This window comes from Xiphias gladius, chromosome 18 (assembly GCF_016859285.1).
Source record: "Xiphias gladius isolate SHS-SW01 ecotype Sanya breed wild chromosome 18, ASM1685928v1, whole genome shotgun sequence".
NCBI lineage: Eukaryota > Metazoa > Chordata > Actinopteri > Istiophoriformes > Xiphiidae > Xiphias > Xiphias gladius.
In genome coordinates, this window is record NC_053417.1 from 9,483,970 (window position 1) to 9,502,748 (window position 18,779).

At 39.7% G+C, this 18,779-nt stretch overlaps 1 protein-coding gene across 3 annotated transcripts; it reads left to right on the forward strand.

Annotated features, from left to right (window-relative positions):
• The first annotated feature begins 857 nt into the window (after window positions 1-857).
• On the forward strand, window positions 858-17,550 carry arih2 (ariadne homolog 2 (Drosophila)). Of its 3 annotated transcripts, none has more exons than XM_040153198.1 (15): window positions 858-1,143; window positions 4,915-5,470; window positions 8,042-8,109; window positions 8,495-8,567; window positions 9,554-9,695; window positions 10,393-10,514; window positions 11,118-11,227; window positions 11,679-11,796; window positions 12,033-12,083; window positions 12,419-12,440; window positions 12,877-13,028; window positions 14,340-14,483; window positions 14,987-15,055; window positions 15,312-15,437; window positions 16,476-17,550. In XM_040153198.1, exons 2-15 carry the CDS (start codon window positions 5,204-5,206, stop codon window positions 16,545-16,547), a joined length of 1,536 nt encoding a protein of 511 aa, XP_040009132.1. In that variant the 5' UTR covers window positions 858-1,143; window positions 4,915-5,203; the 3' UTR covers window positions 16,548-17,550. The 3 variants fall into 3 exon arrangements, with proteins under 3 accessions (XP_040009132.1, XP_040009131.1, XP_040009133.1); XM_040153197.1 differs by having other exon boundaries at window positions 858-1,028; XM_040153199.1 differs by having other exon boundaries at window positions 858-1,028; window positions 4,939-5,470.
• Window positions 17,551-18,779: the final 1,229 nt, after the last annotated feature.

Below are 18,779 nucleotides of genomic sequence, written 5' to 3' on the forward strand. Positions count from 1 at the left end.
TGGTGCTGTCAGTTACAAAACATCTTCATATACATCATCAATATGTGGAGTGATTGTGTTGCAATATGATTTGAATATAAAACCTAGCAGTTTAGTTGATTTCATTTGATTAAAGATGAAAATGTGTGTATTAATATGGAAACATTCACTCAAGACTTTGAGAATCAACGGTCATCACACTGTGCTAATGTGTCTGGGATTTTTAACGGAAAGCCTTCACACACGTCCTGGTTTAATTGCGCCACGGACGACCAGGTCCGGGAATCAGTATCTTGAGAAGGTTAAAGTAGCGAAAGGTAACTATTCTGTAATACTAACAAAGAATTAGTATTGTACAGAGCTTAGGAACAAAGGACCACAGGGAGACTAACATCAAAACCCCATATTGTGGCCCTGGTCTTGTGAAGGGTCCCTGTGTCAAAACCTAAGACCGTAACCCTTTTAGTTTAAACAGCTCATTTGTTTTTAAGTTGCGTTTTAAAAAATTACTTCCAGTTTATTGTGTGTCAGTAACTAACACACCGAAAACTGTAAGGCTTCAACCAACCATTACGGTCATTATCAAATACAACTGACAGCTATTTTAATTAAAAACCGATTGCTTGTTCATGCCGTCGTGATCTTTGTTATTCAGTACACTGCGGTATAAGAATGGTCGTAAAGTCATTAAAAACTGGAAGCCTGCAACTAACTCAAGCTAAATCCTGGTTGTACCTAAATGAAGTCCATATCCCTCCTACAATGCAGATGTCTGTTTGTAAAAAGTAAAAAAAAAAAAAGATGTTGCCTCATCTCGTTTTACTCCTGAAACATAAAGGGGCAGCACTAATGCACAAGTTGAAGCTGCCGCATCTCGCCTACAAGAGCAGAGAGGGGAAGCGGATGTGGCGTCATTGATAAGTACCTCTGTAACCGTCTACCTTCCGCCTACCAACCAGGCGAACACACTGTAAATCGCTCTTTGGATTTCCCAACACAAAAACCGCCGCCGGCTGTCACCGCGGTCCGAGCAGACGCTGCTCCGAGAGGTAAACACCACCGACTTTAACCAGTGGAAATTAACGCGGCGGTTGTTTAAATCTGCCTGTTTACTCCCGAGCTCCAGAGGGCCTTGTTTACATCTCAATCCCCGGACTAGAGTGGGTCAGTGGCGGAGGCACAGCGGGAGGGAATGATAAAGGGGGGTGGCTAACCTAGTTAGCTATTATGTCGTAAATTCTTGTTAGAGGAAAAAATTAACTTTTTCTTAAACGTTTGCACGCCTATTCTGGAAGCATCTCGAAGTTTAACCCGTCAAACACGTTGGTTTGGCATGCCGTTACTTCGCTGCTGAACGTAGCTGCCAGCATGCTAGCCAGGAAGCTAATCTGGCTAACGGTAAATTAGCGATTTGGTCTGTGGATTTGACTTCACTGCCGGTTTGAGCCTCGGCGCCGGAGTCGGACCGTAATACCGATGTCCAGCTACAACCAAGCCGGTTTTTGCGTTGCTTAATCTCGTCCGAAACCCTTTACTTCCCATCCCCCCCAAGACGCGTTGTCAGACCTGTGCTGAGTCGCTGTGATACATTAGGCTAGCAAGACGTGTGTCACCCAGTTTGCTGCCTATTTTTAGCCTGGACCGGGCGGAATGCGAGCATTCGTCTGTCCGGACTGGCACCGGCGCCGACTGGCAGGCTTTCCCGGCTAACCTTGTTTTTTATCCAGGTGGATATTTGCGAAGTCACATTTGAACCATCGTGCCAGAAACTGGCTGCGACCCGGTGTCTGTGGATCATAGCGATTACAGATCATTTTAGGCCCTCTGTGGTGTCAAAGTTCGCCTCATCTTCAAAGTTAGGAGATTGTTTGACCCATGTCACATGGAGGAAAGACAAGCTAGTCCTCTCTTCACATTCAAGAACCAAAATGTGGACATGGATAAAACTGCATGAGAGCTCAGAGTGGACAAGGAGTTACTATTTGGCATGACACCGTTGCTGCACAGCAATGCCAGGGCTCTTACTTTCCACACTGAATTTTCTACTTTGAAAGGAATGTAATTGCTCTGCCAGGTGGCTGGGCGATATTAGGGAAAAACATGACAGTAAACATGACATAATATAGTTTAGGCATTGGAAGATCCCCTGTCCAGTTCCCCCTGTGCGGTTGAAGATCACTACTGTAGTCCTTCTAAACCGACAGTCTCAAGTATTTTAGAAATAATTCTAGGGGCCATCTTACTGGTATAAAGTAAACTTACAACACAAAAATGTTGTATCGCTCTTCACAGTATATATTTTCAATAATCCCTCAAATGATTACTATTGTAGATGGAAAATATAAACATGTATTGCCCAGGTCCTTTTCAGTCATTTATATCCTGTTCCATTCATGCATCACTGCTTTGTGTGCTTGCACTTTTGGGTTTAATCCCAGCTGAGAGGCTGTTTTGTCCTGTTTTTATGTGCAGTGTTACTGCCATGGTTTGCCACCAACTTAACTTAAGTTATGGTTTGTGTGTCTCCCTCATCCCCAAAGCATCTTCAGCTAATCCTCTAAACCGTGACATTAAGCCTTAACCCATGCCTTGTGTCCCGCACGTGTTAAACGGATCGGCCATATTGTAGGATAGAATAATACAGGATATGTGAGCAAGAGCTGATTTTTAAATCCTGTCTTTGTAAAGTTTAATCCAAAACTAGAGTCAGACATGGGGAGCAGAAGCAGGGCTGCAGAAAGAGCCAGAGCCAGAGAGAGAAGTGGATCCTTAGGAAGGAAATAAGGAGGAGAATTTTAATTGTTCATAGCATAGAAAAGCAGCAAGTGACTTGGTGAGTAGGGTAGGTAGAGTTGTCGTCTAGCCTGCAAAGAAAATTTACAGTTTTTCAATAGGCCACACTATTTAGTAAATAAATCAAATCTAGGAGCTACTTTCACTGTTGACAGCACATTCCAGTTTGGTTTATGAAATATGCCTTAAACTGTAATAAAGGTCAACTGTTAAGTAGAGAGGGTGGATTAAACAGAGACAGCCAAAAGTTTTGCAGGAACTGGCGGGTGGCTTGATCAGCCCTGCTGCATTGTTGGTCCACTACATTATCCAAAGACATTATCTTTAAGAAGAGGTTAATTTAGAGCTTGGGACAAAATTGTAATAGTGTTTTGATATCTATTACAAAATTATTACAGAATCTATTGTGCGGCTGATTCTGCTGTTTTGAGTGGCTTTAGTCAGCAAGCTAGCATTTTTATCCACATGCCACAGGGGCAAATTAATATTAAAATTCACTGCTACCTTCCAGGCAAAGTGTTTTTAATAACACATCTTCCAAAGAATGCTCCCAAATGTGTTTGGGAGTCTACTGTATTCTAAGCCAGTCAACATTGTCAATTACTAAGAAATCTGCCTCTAATACCCGTTAATGTAATATACTAAGAAAACACTGTGCTGGACTGTGGACATGGCCCAAAGAAGAAGTAATGGGATTAGGTTTTCTCAGCTCATTGCTTAGAACTTTGTGTGCATTTGCACATTTTTTATTATTTTTTTTAAAGCAGTTTGTCATGGAGCTTTGTCATTTCAAGAATTTTCTCTGTTTTAGAATTTCCACCCCCACTATAAAAAAATGATTAGCATAAATATAATACATAAATATATTAACTATATTATTTTATGTCTTTCAGTGTTTTAAAAAAAAAAAAAAAAAAAAGATAAGTGGCTGAGCACAGACTTTAAACTTTCAAAGATGGAACAGAATTATTCTTGAAAACAGTAGGGATTCACTGTGTTGTCAATATCACTGAAATACTGAGGCCCTGTTCTGTAAATGCATCTTCACCTTGTTGGCCAAAGACTAGCGAATCCTGGAGAGAATACCCTGATATTACAGAGAGCTATCACAACACCGTAGATGTTTGACAGCAAAGCCACAGTGTTGTATTTCAACTTATCTGTCACTTGTTACCTTGGCTTTTGTGTTTTCTGATACGGGTTTTATTGATTTATTGTGTCTGCAGCTGGATATGCTGCTGCCGTCTCGGTCAAGTCCCTGTTGTGAATCAAAATTACCTTTACTGGCCAAGTATGTTTACACATACAAGGAATTTGACTCCTGCTCTCAAAGTATACAGTCCCAAGAACAATATCAAGAAGAGCCAACATAAACCTAAGACTTTTGTACGATAAACATATTCTTCTTGCTTCTGTGCTGAATGTTAATGACTGACTTATCTCAATAGGAATCAACTTGAATTAAAATAAAGTCAAATAATGTAAATACTGTTTATCATAACATATAAAAAAATAATGCATTTCTGTTGGTTAGCAATTTTGTCCATAAGCTTAACTTGTGTGACAAGACTTTTGGTAGCAATGTCCCTTTTTGTGCTAATAGCTTTTGACGCTATGCAATACTGGGTCGTATTTTTCTTAAAATATAAAGTGCACTGAACTGCTTGCATGTACTTTAGCAACTTTTGAGTCCCCACACATTTGGACAAGTCTAGAAATTGTTTTAAAAAGTTTGGGAAATTTACAGAAAATGTGGGGAAAAAAACATTTATATTAACCAAATCAGACAGACGGTCTAATTTTGCAAGAGAAAGACTTACTTTTACTTTACGTGTTAAGACTAAGAGTTTTATTGAAGAATTAAATTTAATTAAAACAAAAAGTAAAACAGGAAAGTAAACAACAAGTAAAAACAAAAGTCAACATCAGCTACAGGAATACTCGACAACTTTGATCACTGATGGATGTTTCTTTCTCTAATTTTCCCACTTTTTTTCCCTTTCCTACTCCACTTCTTTCTCTTCCTCTGTTTCCTTTTAATCTGTTTGTCCCATTCAACTCTCTTGCTCTTGTCGTGCTTCTTTACTTCTTCTCCTGTTTTCCCTTTTTCTCCCCTGCTTTTTTCTCTCTCCTACTCTCCAGTCTTTTTTTTTTTTTTCTCCTCAGATCACCTTATAACCAGCTTTCCAAATGAGTGACGGGGAGTGTGACTTCTTCTGCTTCTTCCGCTGCTGCTGAGCGCGCTTCTTACGCGCCTCAGACAAACAAGAAGGCAGGGTGTCTCTGAGGAGTGAGACGAGCAGGTGGAAAGTGGGGCGGGGAGAAGCAGGGAGGTGAGGCTTCAAACGAGCCATTTCAGCCAATCGGACCACTTGGATCCGACAGGTAGGCGGGCCGTCTACCTGTCCGGGTGATTGATTCAGTCGACTGGATGTCTGTGGACATGAACAGCCAGGCGTCGGACAGCAACGAGGAAGACTTCGGGGTGAACTCTGAAGAGGAGGAGGATGAGGACGACGGAGGGGAGGAGGAGGACCAGGGTGACATTGCAGCCTACTATGAGGGCGTGGCCAGCGACGTGGAGCAACAGGGCGCTGACTCCTTTGATCCCGAGGAGTACCAATTCACCTGTCTGACCTACAAAGAGAGTCAAAGGGTGCTGACAGAGGAGGTTAACACTGTGGCTGCTGCACTGAAGGTGAGTGCAGTTGGATAATTCAATGCTGCACTATTGTCAAAATTATGTGAATGAAATCTAATATTCTCACTGTAGTATTTGCAAAAGCAAGATCTGAAATTAAAGTGGATAAAAATGGTAAGGGTCACTGTCACATTTTGTTCATAATATTTGAGACAGTCTTTGCTTTCATATTTTGTCCTTACAAGCCACCACAAACTTAATGTGACCATGAGTAAAGCAGTTCGGATCAAAATCATTTCAGACAGGCTTTTGGCTGTGTATTGCACAAACCAGTAATAAGAATGGTGTAATTTTGAACTCAAGAAAAGGGTGCAAAGAGTAGAAGAGGAAGAGTCTGGTTACTTGGCTCAGTCTCAGCATGTTAAACCCATGTTCTGTCACCTCCCCCTCTCCATGAATAGTGATACTGTGTTAAGATGAACACAACTGTTATTTGTTCTCACTGACACATTTTTCTGCTTCTGTCATCAGAGGATTGCGTGGGTAGGAAAAGGGAATTTGAGTACATTTCATAAGTGCTAATAAAATGGTAATTTCTGCTCTGAGAATTTTAATCAAATCACTCTTCCATGCTTTCAAAATTATAGAGAGATCATTGGGAAGTGTATGGCAATATTTATTGAGGTGGCAACAGAGGTTGCAAATTTTTCGTGATTGGACTCCAACAATGAGAATCATCTTCATTAAGTGTAGGGCCCTATGAAGACAGAAGACAGGACAGCATCTCCCAGGATCTAGACGCTGGGGGTGGCGGAGTAGAGCCATCAGGTGGATGGTGGAAACTCACAGTTGAGACTCCGTGGAGGTCCTGGAGGTCAAAGTAGGGATGGGAAAGAGGGAATGTAGGGATTTTGTCTGCGTGGGAAAGGGGAAGTGACAGAGAAAATTATAACTGCAGGAAACTGCCAACATTCACCTAAAAAGGAATAAAAGCAGCATGTGAGGCAACAGATCTTCCTTATTGAAGTTTTGACACACACACACACACACCCACACCCACAAAAAACATTGGCCGCAGCTGAAGTTGGTTGGCTGCTATATTGTACCCAAATGTGTTTGTGAGGGCAAATGCCATTTTTGTGGGAAGTCTTACTTTTTTCTCCACAGCAGATTGGCAGCTTTAAGATTTATTGATACTAGTGCGTTTCTCAAAAGCAGATGGCACTTTAGTGGGAATGAAAATTCGAAATGATGACAAATGTCTTTTTGAAATGAACCGCATTAGTCTTTATGACCCTGTCTGGGCTCTGACTTTTGCACATCACTGTCTATGTCAAGGTGTATACCAACATTTGTGTGTGCTTGGCTGCACTTTTTGATTGATGTTATGGTTGTATTGAAATTACCAGCCTGAAGTAGTTACAGTGATTACACTCTTACAGCAATTTATTGTAATCTGACAGTTTACATTGTTCTAAGTGCACACACTAATATTAATGCATTCTTACACTGGGGCTGAAGGAGGCTAACGGTGATAGTGAGGTTATACCATCTTGAATATGGCCTTTCACGCTTTAGAATGAGCAGTATTTTTTTCTTTTTTTTTTTTGTTTTTTTACTATTTTTCTTTGTTTTTGAGCTAAATTTGCAGAGTGTGCATGCTGTTATGAAGAAACACCTTAGTTCACACTCAGTTACTCATAATCACACCTGGGAGCTGCTCAGTCTTGCTAACAGGAGACTGAGCAGCTCTCAGAGGAGCAGTTGTTCATTCCTTGATGGCAGTAGGTGAAAGAAGGGATTCCTTCTCAGTCATTTTCCTGGATTTGAATCATTGACTTCAAGGCTTTTCTCACCACGAGTATTAATATGAACCCTTGACGTGTTCGGTGATTAAAATATGCCAATGTAATCCTAGATGCTCTAAGGTATCTTCCTGCCTCATCTAATACTCATTTTACAGTAGCAGCTGAGTGAATACATCAATTGAACAGCAGGGACATCAGTGCCTACACTGCATTTCTGTTTTCTAGGCTGATAATTCATCAAGACAGACAGGTGTTCATGGAGTTGGTGCAGTCCTTTGTATTTAAAACTGTGTGTTGTGTGTATGGAACATGTTTTTTATTTTAGACAAAGCTACTTAATATTTGTTTGTAGATGCCTTATTCTCTCTTGCCAGTGATCAGTAAACAAAAACAGAAAAACAGAGATACATATGAGAGAATACATTTTACTCAATTATAATAACTACAAAAAATGTCACTGATATATTTTCTTTTTGTTAAATAATCAATCAAATACTTGTCCCACATTTTTTGGTTTTATTTTGTTGTAAGTTATTTGTTCAGTAGCCAAAATATAAGCACTAAGAAAACGTTGCATTATCAGTGTTTATAGCAGGGTCAGGATCGTGACGCATATCCTGCACATCAGAAGTAGTGTCTGCTTTTTATCCACTAAAGTAAAAACAGACAAATTGGGGACACGAGTGCAGATGAGCTGATTTTCAAGACAGTAAAGTCATTTATCTGTTACTGAAGTAACATGTCAGTGCTTTGAATTGAATATCATTGAAGCAACATCTCAGTGGTCACTCTCACTTTGTTCCGTCTCTTTCACTCTCAGGTTTTACCAGCAGTGGCAAAACTGATTCTGGTACATTTTCACTGGCAGGTTTCACAAATCCTGGACAGGTATGTCTCTTCTGCTCCCTCCCCATTTCAGCCATTTTTATTTTCATTCTTGCATTCTTTATTTTTCATCACCCATTCTCTGCTTCTTTAATTCACCCCCCCTCTTCCGCTTTTTTCATGATTCTCTAGTCTCTTTTACTTTTCTCTTCTACCTCCTCCTCCTCACTCTCTTTACCATAGTATCTTTCTGCCTCTAATTTCCCTCTACAACTATTTTCTCTATCTCTTAAGTCCACTCTGGTGTTCTCAGGTTCTCAGTTTGGTTGTTTGTCATTGGGTCTCTCATTTACTTTCTCTCTACTGCTCATTGTTCTGCACTGCAGCTTTAATTTTTTTCTCTGTCTCATCCTTATATGACCCCCGATTCTGTCAATGTTCCTCACAGATGTAAGTCCAACTCGTCTCTGCTGTTGTCAGATGCTTTGGTCCAACCCAGCAGCACCTGCAGATCAGTCACTGTGAGTAACAGACCACATGTGATAAATGAGGGCTTACTCGTGGACCTAAGCACAAATACTGTTTATATGCTTTGTTCTTACCTTTTAGTCATTTTTTTAATATAATTAATATATCTTGTGGACAAAGATTTATTAGTTCTTGTGGCGTTGGTCCTTCCTTTGTGTGAACATGACTCTGAGTAAAACCTTTCAGGCCATACACATGCATTGGTAAACACTGTATAAAAGCCATAATAAAGCCGTAAAATAAAAGACATTGTTCATTGTGGGTAAAGTGAGTAGTTTGAACCTGGAATTTATATTCATTGGTTTCTTGTAGCCACTATTTCACTGCGGTAACCATATTTACAGCAAAGTAACTTTAGGGACAAATAGTTATCCGGTTGCTATAATGCAGCAGATAATCCCCCAGTATTGAAAAAGATCAGTTGATTCATTAATTGACATAAAATGATAATTGAAAAGCCGAGTCATTTAATAGGATAATATCGCAAACATTTTCTGATTACAGCTCCTCAAATGTGAGGATTTTTAAGACATCACTGTGGTAAGGTGAGATAGCAAAGTGGCATTATTACTTGTGTTTGATATACCAAGCAATCAGTTGTTAAAATGAAAAAAAGAAATTAGATTAATCGGTAGACAGAATAATCAATTGCAGCTCTAATTTCTACTCACACTTGGAGATTGATACCTAAACTTTTTTTTATTGCTTACAGCCAAATTCAGATCAGTTGCATGACCTGTTTTGTTTTATTTAAAAAAAAGAAAAAAAAGAAGAAGTTTCCCCAATTATATGTGACCTTTCTTAATCTTAGGTACCAGTGCTACATATGTCATTTACCGTTGATTTAATTGTATTGTGCCATTTTACATGTAACAAGCATATCAAGGTTTTTGTATGTAGATTGAGCTCCACTATTAGCTCTCCAGTGCAGGGTGTGTTTGCTGATGTGTTCCTGATTTATGTGTTTGTGTGTTTTTAGGCCCCGCAGTCCCTCCAGTGTGGTGTGTGTCTACAGGTCGTACGGAGAGACTCTCTGTTGGCACTGCCCTGTCAGCACTCCTTCTGCAAAGCATGCTGGGAGCAGCACTGCACTGTACTGGTCAAAGATGGCATGGGAGTGGGTGAGTAGAGTGTCTGTGTGTGTTTGTATGCGTCTGTGTAGTCATCAGAGTTGGTTTTAGAGTGGGTGAGTCACACTTTGATCTGAGTTCCCAAGTATCTATTCATCTATCTGTATGTCTCTCCTTGTGTTTATGCGTTGATGTGTGTGTGTTTGTCCGTTCAGGGTTTTATTGCAGTTTCAGCCTATGATGACACATTTATTTCAGTCTCTGCTTCACTGCCAGACCAGCAGGGTTTGCAGACTGATATTTGATTTAACAAGCTACATAAGCCACTTAATGATATTGTGTTTAACAGACAGAAAACACTGCAAATGCTGGCTGGATGTTTGTGCTCATGTCCGTAGTTGTTTACGTGTTTGTGTGTAAGATCAAAGAGCTGCTTGTGACTTTGAAAATAAAGGAGGTGTAATATGAGGTTTTGATGACTCCCATCTGGTGTAAAATTTTACCAGGCAGGCCTGATTCTACGGAAGCCTTACGATTATAAGTGTGTGTATGTGGAACAGTGCGCTTGTGTCAGCAGGCGAGCAGATGGGTGTGTGGGTGTGTACATGGATCATTGTAAGTTTTTGTATGGTACACTGTATTTATGTGATAAAGTGCATACAGTTTACTGGACTCCCTGTCCTTTAGTTGTGAGTGTGTGGGAGCACAAATGCTCATGAATTTTTTGTGTGTGTGTGTGTGTGTGTAGGTATCTCCTGTATGGCTCAGGACTGTTCTCTGCAGATGCCTGAAGACTTTGTCCTGCCGCTACTGCCAGGAGAGGAGCTGAAGGACAAATACAGACGCTACCTCTTCAGAGACTACGTCGAGGTGTGTGTGTGTGCGTCTGTGTGTGCTGAACCTGTTTGCTCAGACGCTGCTTCAACGTCTGCATGTATAATGAGACGTCGGGCATGTGGAGAGGCAGTGAGAAAGAGAAGAAAACTGAGTAAGCCCTTGTGTGTTTTGTATCAACAAGTGAATCTTTGAATCTCCTTTACACAGTGTTAATTCTGAATCATCTGTCTCACTCTCTTCACTGGCTGTCTGTCTCGCCATCTGGTTTTCCATCTAAATATGTTTAATGCCAAGTATGGTATGTCAAATTAGACGTTCGTGTTTTCTGGAAGGATCGTTCACCGAAATTACGAAGAAATACATTTTCAATTGTATTAACTCAGGTTCTTATTAATTCGATTTTCATCAGAAGAATGTCCAGTAGAAAGTCTACTCTGCGTGTCTCTTTTTGGTCATTTGGGTAAACTGATCCTAAAAAAAAAAAAAAATCTCTGCTTAAGTTGAAAGGAACTTAAAGCTTCCAGTCAGTTCTATCCAAGGATGGACAATTATACATCATAATGATTCTTCGCCATTATGACACTCTTTACGTGTGACCCAATCTTCCTCGTCTCTCTCTTTCTCATTGACCTGCAGAGTCACTTCCAGTTGCAGTTGTGTCCGGGTGCAGACTGTCCCATTGTCATCAAGGTGCAGGAGCCCCGGGCGCGCAGGGTGCAGTGTAGCCGCTGCAGTGAAGTCTTCTGGTAGGACGGACACACACACACACACACAGATAAACAAAAGCAGCACTCTTGTGCATGTACAAACAATGAGCCTCATTCATGAGTCATATGAACGAGTTTCATCTTAAAATCCTACAATTTCACAAAACTAAAGTAATAAGTTTTACTAATATTTGATCACATTAAGTTAAACCCATGATGTTTAACTGTTATTAACCGATTAAAAGATTTAAGAATCAGCCCAGAAATTGTGTGCTGAGGGCTCTGGCAAAACCCATGCTATTAATAAAATGTCTTACTTACATCGACTTTATACTGGTGGATATTTGCATGATTGTTCTTTAATATTTTTTTATCTGTAGACAGAACATTTTTTTAACATGTCATTTTACTATGGAGCTGTTTGTTATATCCCTGTAAATGGTAAAAATGTAAAATCTCTGTATTTTCTGACTTTTTCCTGCTGTCTCAGTTTTAAATGCCGTCAGATGTACCATGCACCCACAGACTGTGCAACAATCCGAAAATGGCTGACCAAATGTGCCGACGACTCGGAAACGGCCAACTACATCAGCGCACACACTAAAGATGTATGATGGATCTGCCTGTGAACACACACATGCACATACATACTGTGACCGCTGTTACTTGAACATGCTTGCAAACGTACTTTATTTTTGCACCCTCACATTGCCAGACAAAATCTCACACAGTTTGAAAACATGTACGAATGCATACTATTTTTATTAATACTCTGCTGCAACTTTGATCTAATTTGATCATAATTGTTTAGTACAGATTTAAATGATGGATATTTCTCCTCTAGTGTCCTAAGTGCAATATCTGCATTGAGAAGAACGGAGGGTGTAATCACATGGTGAGTCACAGCTGAAAATCAAACTTTCCCAGAACACAGGAAATGCTAAAAATACATTCAGATACTAAGAGCTGAAGTCCTCAACGTTAATAGTTTGACACTTGGTGAAATCAGTCCTAGGCAGATAAATGTTACCTGTTGTCTGAATATATTTTTATCAGCCTCTAAGCTTGATGTGTGACATTCTAGTTGTGTTAAATCAAGGACGAAATAGTTTTGTATAAAAACATTCAGTTGCTGATGTGCTCAGATTCATTCAAAGTCAAAGTGTGACTTAAATGGTTGTTTTTCAAGTTTCTGGTTGAATAATTTTACTTCCTATATCTTTGTTTCAGCAATGCTCCAAGTGCAAACACGGTAAGTTTCACACCTCCTTGATGATGCAGTGAAGCATGAATTCACTTTTCTATGAGGTGCTTTGCATCCACCTAGTGGCATGACATGTCACACAAAAAGTAGCCATCAGTCATGAAGACAAGAATAACCGAACTTCCAAGAAATTCTAAGTCAAAGATAACGCTTGGTTAGAATCAAAGTCTCATATCTGCACAAGTTAGATTTTGTCAGTTAGATCAGTTGCAGTTAGCCCAAACTGGTTCGTCATCTGGAGAAATGGAAAATATACTACCAACATCAGCCGGTTTAAATTAACTGTAGATTTGAGAATACAGCTGACCCTTTAGGCAGCTCTGTGATTTTAAAAAGTGTAAACAGTGGTCACTTACTGTACATGCTGTGTAATGCGTGTTTATAGTTGGGAGTCCATAAAAGTGTGTTTGGTGTCTCCTTACAGACTTCTGCTGGATGTGTCTCGGTGACTGGAAGACTCATGGCAGCGAATACTATGAGTGCAGCCGCTACAAAGAAAACCCTGATATAGTCAACCAGAGCCAGCAGGCTCAGGCCAGAGAGGCCCTCAAGAAATACCTCTTCTACTTTGAGAGGGTGAGGTTTTTTGTATACCCATTTTCAGTTAGTTAGATAAGTATTTGGACAGTGATGCGGTGACTGATGTGGCCATCGAAGAATATCCCATTTCTTTACCTTGAGAAGCTCTTGTGTTGATTTCACAGTATGTTTTGGGTGTGAAGCACCATGGTATCAGTTTTGCAGCATTTGGATGAATCTGAGCAGATAGTATAGCCCAATACACTTAAGATTTCCTCCTGCTACTTCTATCAGCAGTCACATCATCATCTTCCTTCTCCATACTCTTCTCTTCCCATCAAGTTAATCTTGGTTTCATCTTCCCAAAGAATCTTGTTCCAGATCCGGGCAGGATATTTTTAGATGTTTCTAGAAAGGTCTATTCTGGCCTTTCTGTTCTTGAGTGTTACCAGTGGTTTGCACCTTGAGCTAAACCCTCTGTATTCATGAAGGCATCTCTTGATTGTAGACTTCGACAATGATATGCCTACTTCCTGGAGAGTGTTCTTGACCTGGCGAGATGATGTGAAGGGTTTTTCTTCACTAAGGAAAGAAATCTACACTCATCCACTTTAGTTGTCTTCCGTGGTCTTCCAGGCCCTGTGGTGTTGCTGAGCTCACCAGTGCGTTCCTTCTTTTTAAGAACGTGCCAAATGGTAGATTTGACCACTCCTAAAGTTTCTGCGACCTGTCTGATAGGTTTGTATTGTTTTTTCAACCCAAAGATGTCCGCCTCCATTTGCATCAACGCCTTTTTGGACCACATATTGAGAGTTCCCATGAACATTTACCACATGCAAATCCAACACTTTGAATCAACTCCAGACCTTTTTATCTCCTTAATTTATCATGAAATAACTAGAAAAGAAGCCACACCTGGCCATGAAACTACATGTCCGTCAATTTTCCAATTACTTTTGAGCCTCTGAAAATTAGGGTTAATGCAATTTTTTTGTTAAACCATCTGGAATTAAAGCTGAAAGTCTACACTTCAATCACATCTTGATTCGTTTGGTTCAAATCCATTGTGGCGATGTACAGAGGCAATATTACGAAAATTGTGTCACTGTCCAAATACTTATATACCTAACTGTATATTTTATTCAAATAAAATAAAATGAAAATGTATTAACAGCAAAAAGGCTCAGTAAAACTCCTTCCAGGATAAAAGTAAAGAGTAAAAAACGTAACTGATTTAGCTGATTTTCTCCGTCTGGAAACAAAAAAACCTTTCTGCCATTACTTTGTGGATTTTTTGGTTTTGTTCAATTTTTTTTTTATGCAAAGGCTGAGACCAGACCATCCTTTTCCATCCTTTTTTCTAACCAGTGGGAGAATCATAACAAGTCTCTGCAGTTGGAGGCTCAGACGTACCAGAGGATCCAGGAGAAGATCCAGGAGAGAGTGATGAACAACCTGGGAACCTGGATCGACTGGCAGTACCTGCATAACGCTGCAAAGCTACTGGCTAAGGTACTTGCACATTAAACAGTGACTGTGTGAGAGAGAGTAGGAGATGGGCAGAAAAACAGGTACACAGGGTACTTAAGTAATGAAATTTTTCAGGGTTTATTTTGGAACCTTCTTACAGTTGTCACTATTTTAAATAGGTAAATGACAGATTTGTTTGAATTCACTGTCAAAGTACAAAGAAAGAGAGCAGTGAGCCTGATGGCTAAATGTTTTGTGCTAACACAGAGTGCACACAGTGTCATAACATATCAATGTAGATATAGCTCACACTCATAATTAAGATCTGCCCTGCAATTTGCCTGTGTGTCATGACTTAAAATATGACATTCTTCCACATTAACTATTTAGTATGTAATAGATCTACACCGGTGAAGTGGTGGAATATAATCATGTCGATAAATCGTTAAGGTGCTTTTCTTAATTTTGACGCAGTCTGACTTTGAATGAACATTTTTATAACTTTTCTCAGTTAGTACATCATGAGTGCGTCTTTTTGTTTCCAGTGTCGCTACACACTGCAGTATACGTACCCCTACGCCTATTACATGGAGTCCGGCCCACGCAAGAAACTGGTGAGAGACAAACTTCTCTCCCTGCCTGTTCTTTATTGCAGAGCACATGTCTTATAATGTAGTAATTGTAGTATGTATTTCCAGGCTTATGTTGGTTTAATCAAACAGACTGTTTTGACTTTTGACCCAATAATATTCATTGTGTCTTTAATGTTTTTCTCAGTGGAGGGGGAAGTGATTTATTTGGCCAGATTTTTGTTGTTGTTGTTGTTGTTCGGTGTATTTTATTTTATTTTTTTTAATCTGTCCTCTGCAGTTTGAGTACCAGCAGGCCCAGCTGGAAGCAGAGATAGAAAACCTGTCGTGGAAGGTGGAGCGAGCTGACAGCTACGAGAGAGGAGTGGTGGGAGGCGAGGGGGAGCTCAGCGCCAGTGACAGAGGGGTAAGAGAGGTTAATATATGATGGGAGGAGGAGACATTGTAAGTGGAAGGAAAGTAGAAGCATAAGAAGAGAGGAGATGAACTGAATGATTAGGGAGAAGAACATTACACTAGAGGAAGATGACTACAGGAATGCATATTGTTTTTTGGGAATTTGCTGTGTTGGTCAAATTACATATTAAGTGATGATAGCTCACAGACAGCAAACATAAAGGTCATCCATTTGTCCCTGGCACAGTATTTGTTATTTGTAACATTGTTTACATACACTGTACCTTGAAATGAAAACTTGTCAAATGAAAACAGGTGGAAAGCCGAATGATAAGTTAGCTCAAAAATTTTACACATCCACATTTGGCAGTGTGTTCAGAAGACTGGTAAAAACCTACATTAAATAAGATTCTGTTTTATATTTACTGGTTCTGTGCGTCATCTACTGTTTTAACGTACCACAGAGAACTTACCAAAATTTTGTGGGAAGTCAGGTAATGAGGCAACAGTTAAAATCACTTCAAACGGATAAATACATAGTTGTTTGCCTAAAACAGTTAAAACATCAGTCATAGCTACATTAGCTACTGAATTAAGGAATTTTCAGTAAGAGTTCTAATATGTAAGTCTTCTTTTTCTTGCTGTCACAAAGGATAGTGGATAGTAAAAAGTTAACACGGTGCGCCTGTGCTGTGTGTGGACATGGCTGTCTTGTTTGCTCACCTTTTACCGGGTCGGTTGTCCAACAGGCCAATATCCTAAAAAGTTATTATATTTCTTTATTTATTATATATCTTTTACAAAAGTTAAGAATACAGAAACTGCCTTGAAAAAATGTGTAGTATTTTCCTAAAAACAAATCGGCGCTGTAATTAATACACTTTGTGTATTAATTGGTGCTCTAGTGAATATTAGAGCAGCAGGAAGGTGTATGAGGGTCGGAGTCAAAATAAACTACACTTTGTGTTTTTGTGACAATAAGAAACATAGAATACCAACAGACTTCTTCTTCAGCTATTACGACTGATAATTTGTCTGTTCCTTTCAGGATCTGGAGAATCAGATGCACATTGCTGAGCAGAGGCGACGCACGCTGCTGAAGGATTTCCACGACACCTGAAGCTCCATCGCGACTGCAAAGCACCAGCATCTCCCTCCTTACTTCCTCCCTTTCTTCCTTTCCTCCTCCTACTTTTGCTTCTTTCAATGACCATCCCTCAGTGCAGTCATACAGACCCCTCCTTTGCCTGTCTATGCTCGCTCATTAGCTTCTTTCTTTCTTTCTTTCTTTCTGTCTTTCCCTCCTCTCACTCCCACAATGCTGCAGGGTCACAGAATGGCACGATTGTATCTCCCCTCTCTCTTCTCATCCTCACCCTCACCTCATTTACATGTTTTGGCTTCAGACCGTCACATTCACCTTGGTTACACTTGTAGCAGCTTTTCAGATCTGATCAAAAAAGGGCAAATTCGAGCTTTTGTCAAGTGTCTGAAAACAGTGGGAATGCTTTTTTTTTTTTTTTTTTTTTTCTCCCTTCCCCCCTTCCACATCAAGCATTAAGACATTGATATGAGCAGCTAAAAGCAACATGTTGCCTGTTAGAAAAGGGTGTAAGAGTGAGAGCTTTTAGCCTCCAATATTATTTCTGTGATGCTGGACTAATCAATAGAGCGAAAAGCACTAGGGGGGGTAAAACTGCTAAGGATGGACAAGTGTTTATTATTAAGCAGATGAGGAAAATAAGGGAGGAAGGAACATCTTTTTCTTTAAAGAGACGGTGCTGACTGTGGATCTGCATTTGGTGGTTTTAATTGGACTATAATGACTAGTAGGCACTTGTTGGTAGTCGTACCTTTAGCACTTAACTTGATTTGTCTGGACACATGGAAATCTGAAATTCAGAACTTTCCACTCATTTACATTTCAGTTTTCTCTCCTGGACTGCAAGAGGTTAATGGAAATAATTCTAGATACCACTCCCCCTGCTCCAGTTCAAACAGACTTTGTTACCAACCAGGACTGGTGCAACATGGCAATGAGCAATTCTCAATGGCAGATTATTCTGACATTGATATGAATATCGTGTGTTTGCTGTGGGAAAATAAAAAAAATGGCGACTTGATGGTTCCAGATAATTCTTTAAATTAGATGGAGGGGGAAAAAAGTATTTTCTTACATTTGCATGTTCATATATGCAAGATGTTATAGAATAAGATGAATGTGTGTTAACGTGACAACTTTTTTTAGATTTTGTTGCCAGCGTTTCATAATAAGCACACCTTCCCCCTTGGTTTGTGTAAGTGCCAAACCAGGAGGTGCTCAGGCCAGTACTGACAGCATATAGTTGCTAGTCATTATTATCTATGTAAAACTACTGAATTACATCCTCTTTCTGGTCTCTTTAAATTCTCATACTGGTGCTTGATTGTGTTCAGTTAACGTACACCAAAACGAGTGTGAGCCTGAACTTCTCCATGAAAACACCTTCACTGATCAGTTGACAAAGTTGTTTTGAAGCAGCAAGTGTAATCTCAGCCATTCACACACACTACAACGCCACCCACTGACACTGACATAGCATGCACATATCGACACATTCACGCTCAAACACTCCGCTGCAGAAAATAGACGTTACCTGTTAATTTGCTGCATTCCCCCATGTCGTGCTCTCTTCTCTTTCTTTACATTGATCCCCTCATTTTATTTGGCTCTTTATTTTCTCTTTTCTTCCTGCTCACATTGTTCACTTTTCTTCTGGAAAATGGCTGTTGATAGATAGATCGTTTAAAAAAAAATAAATAAATAAATAAAAAAAAAAATATATATATATACAAAAAAATACAAAAAAATTGCTGTAATTTTCAACGGTTGTACATTAATACAGAAATAGAGTTACTGAGAGAGTTTTTAAAACCGGACCCAGTGTCTTGTGTGTTCATTATATACGCGCGCGCACACACACACACACACACACCCAATTGAAATGGATAGGAGTCAAGTAGGAGTCCCAATATGCAATAGGGTGATTGTCTCAAGTGTTTGTTTTTTTGTTTTGTTTTGTTTTTTTTTTCATGTATTTTATTTCATATTACATGTACATGTACATTACCGTAACAGGAGGCTCATATGACACTTATAAGAATTCTTAATCCAAAATGATGAAACCACCTGGAGACTCTGAGACCTGAGTCTGCAGAATAAACGATTAACTTTTGGAGATAAAAATTCAACTGAGATGTATAACTGCACTGTGGACAGTGGCGAACCCATTGGTCATCATGAACTTCAGTTAACTGATTAAAGGATTCACCCCTCTTATTCATTATTGTAATGCTGGTAGAGAAATGACAG

Bases quoted from the DNA above. Each gene is read 5' to 3' on its own strand.
- arih2 (XM_040153198.1), top strand. From the start codon at position 5,204: ATGTCTGTGGACATGAACAGCCAGGCGTCGGACAGCAACGAGGAAGAC. The intron at 9,696-10,392 runs GTGAGTAGAGTG...GTGTGTGTGTAG, and splicing joins CAAAGATGGCATGGGAGTGG to GTATCTCCTGTATGGCTCAG. The intron at 10,515-11,117 runs GTGTGTGTGTGT...ATTGACCTGCAG, and splicing joins TCTTCAGAGACTACGTCGAG to AGTCACTTCCAGTTGCAGTT.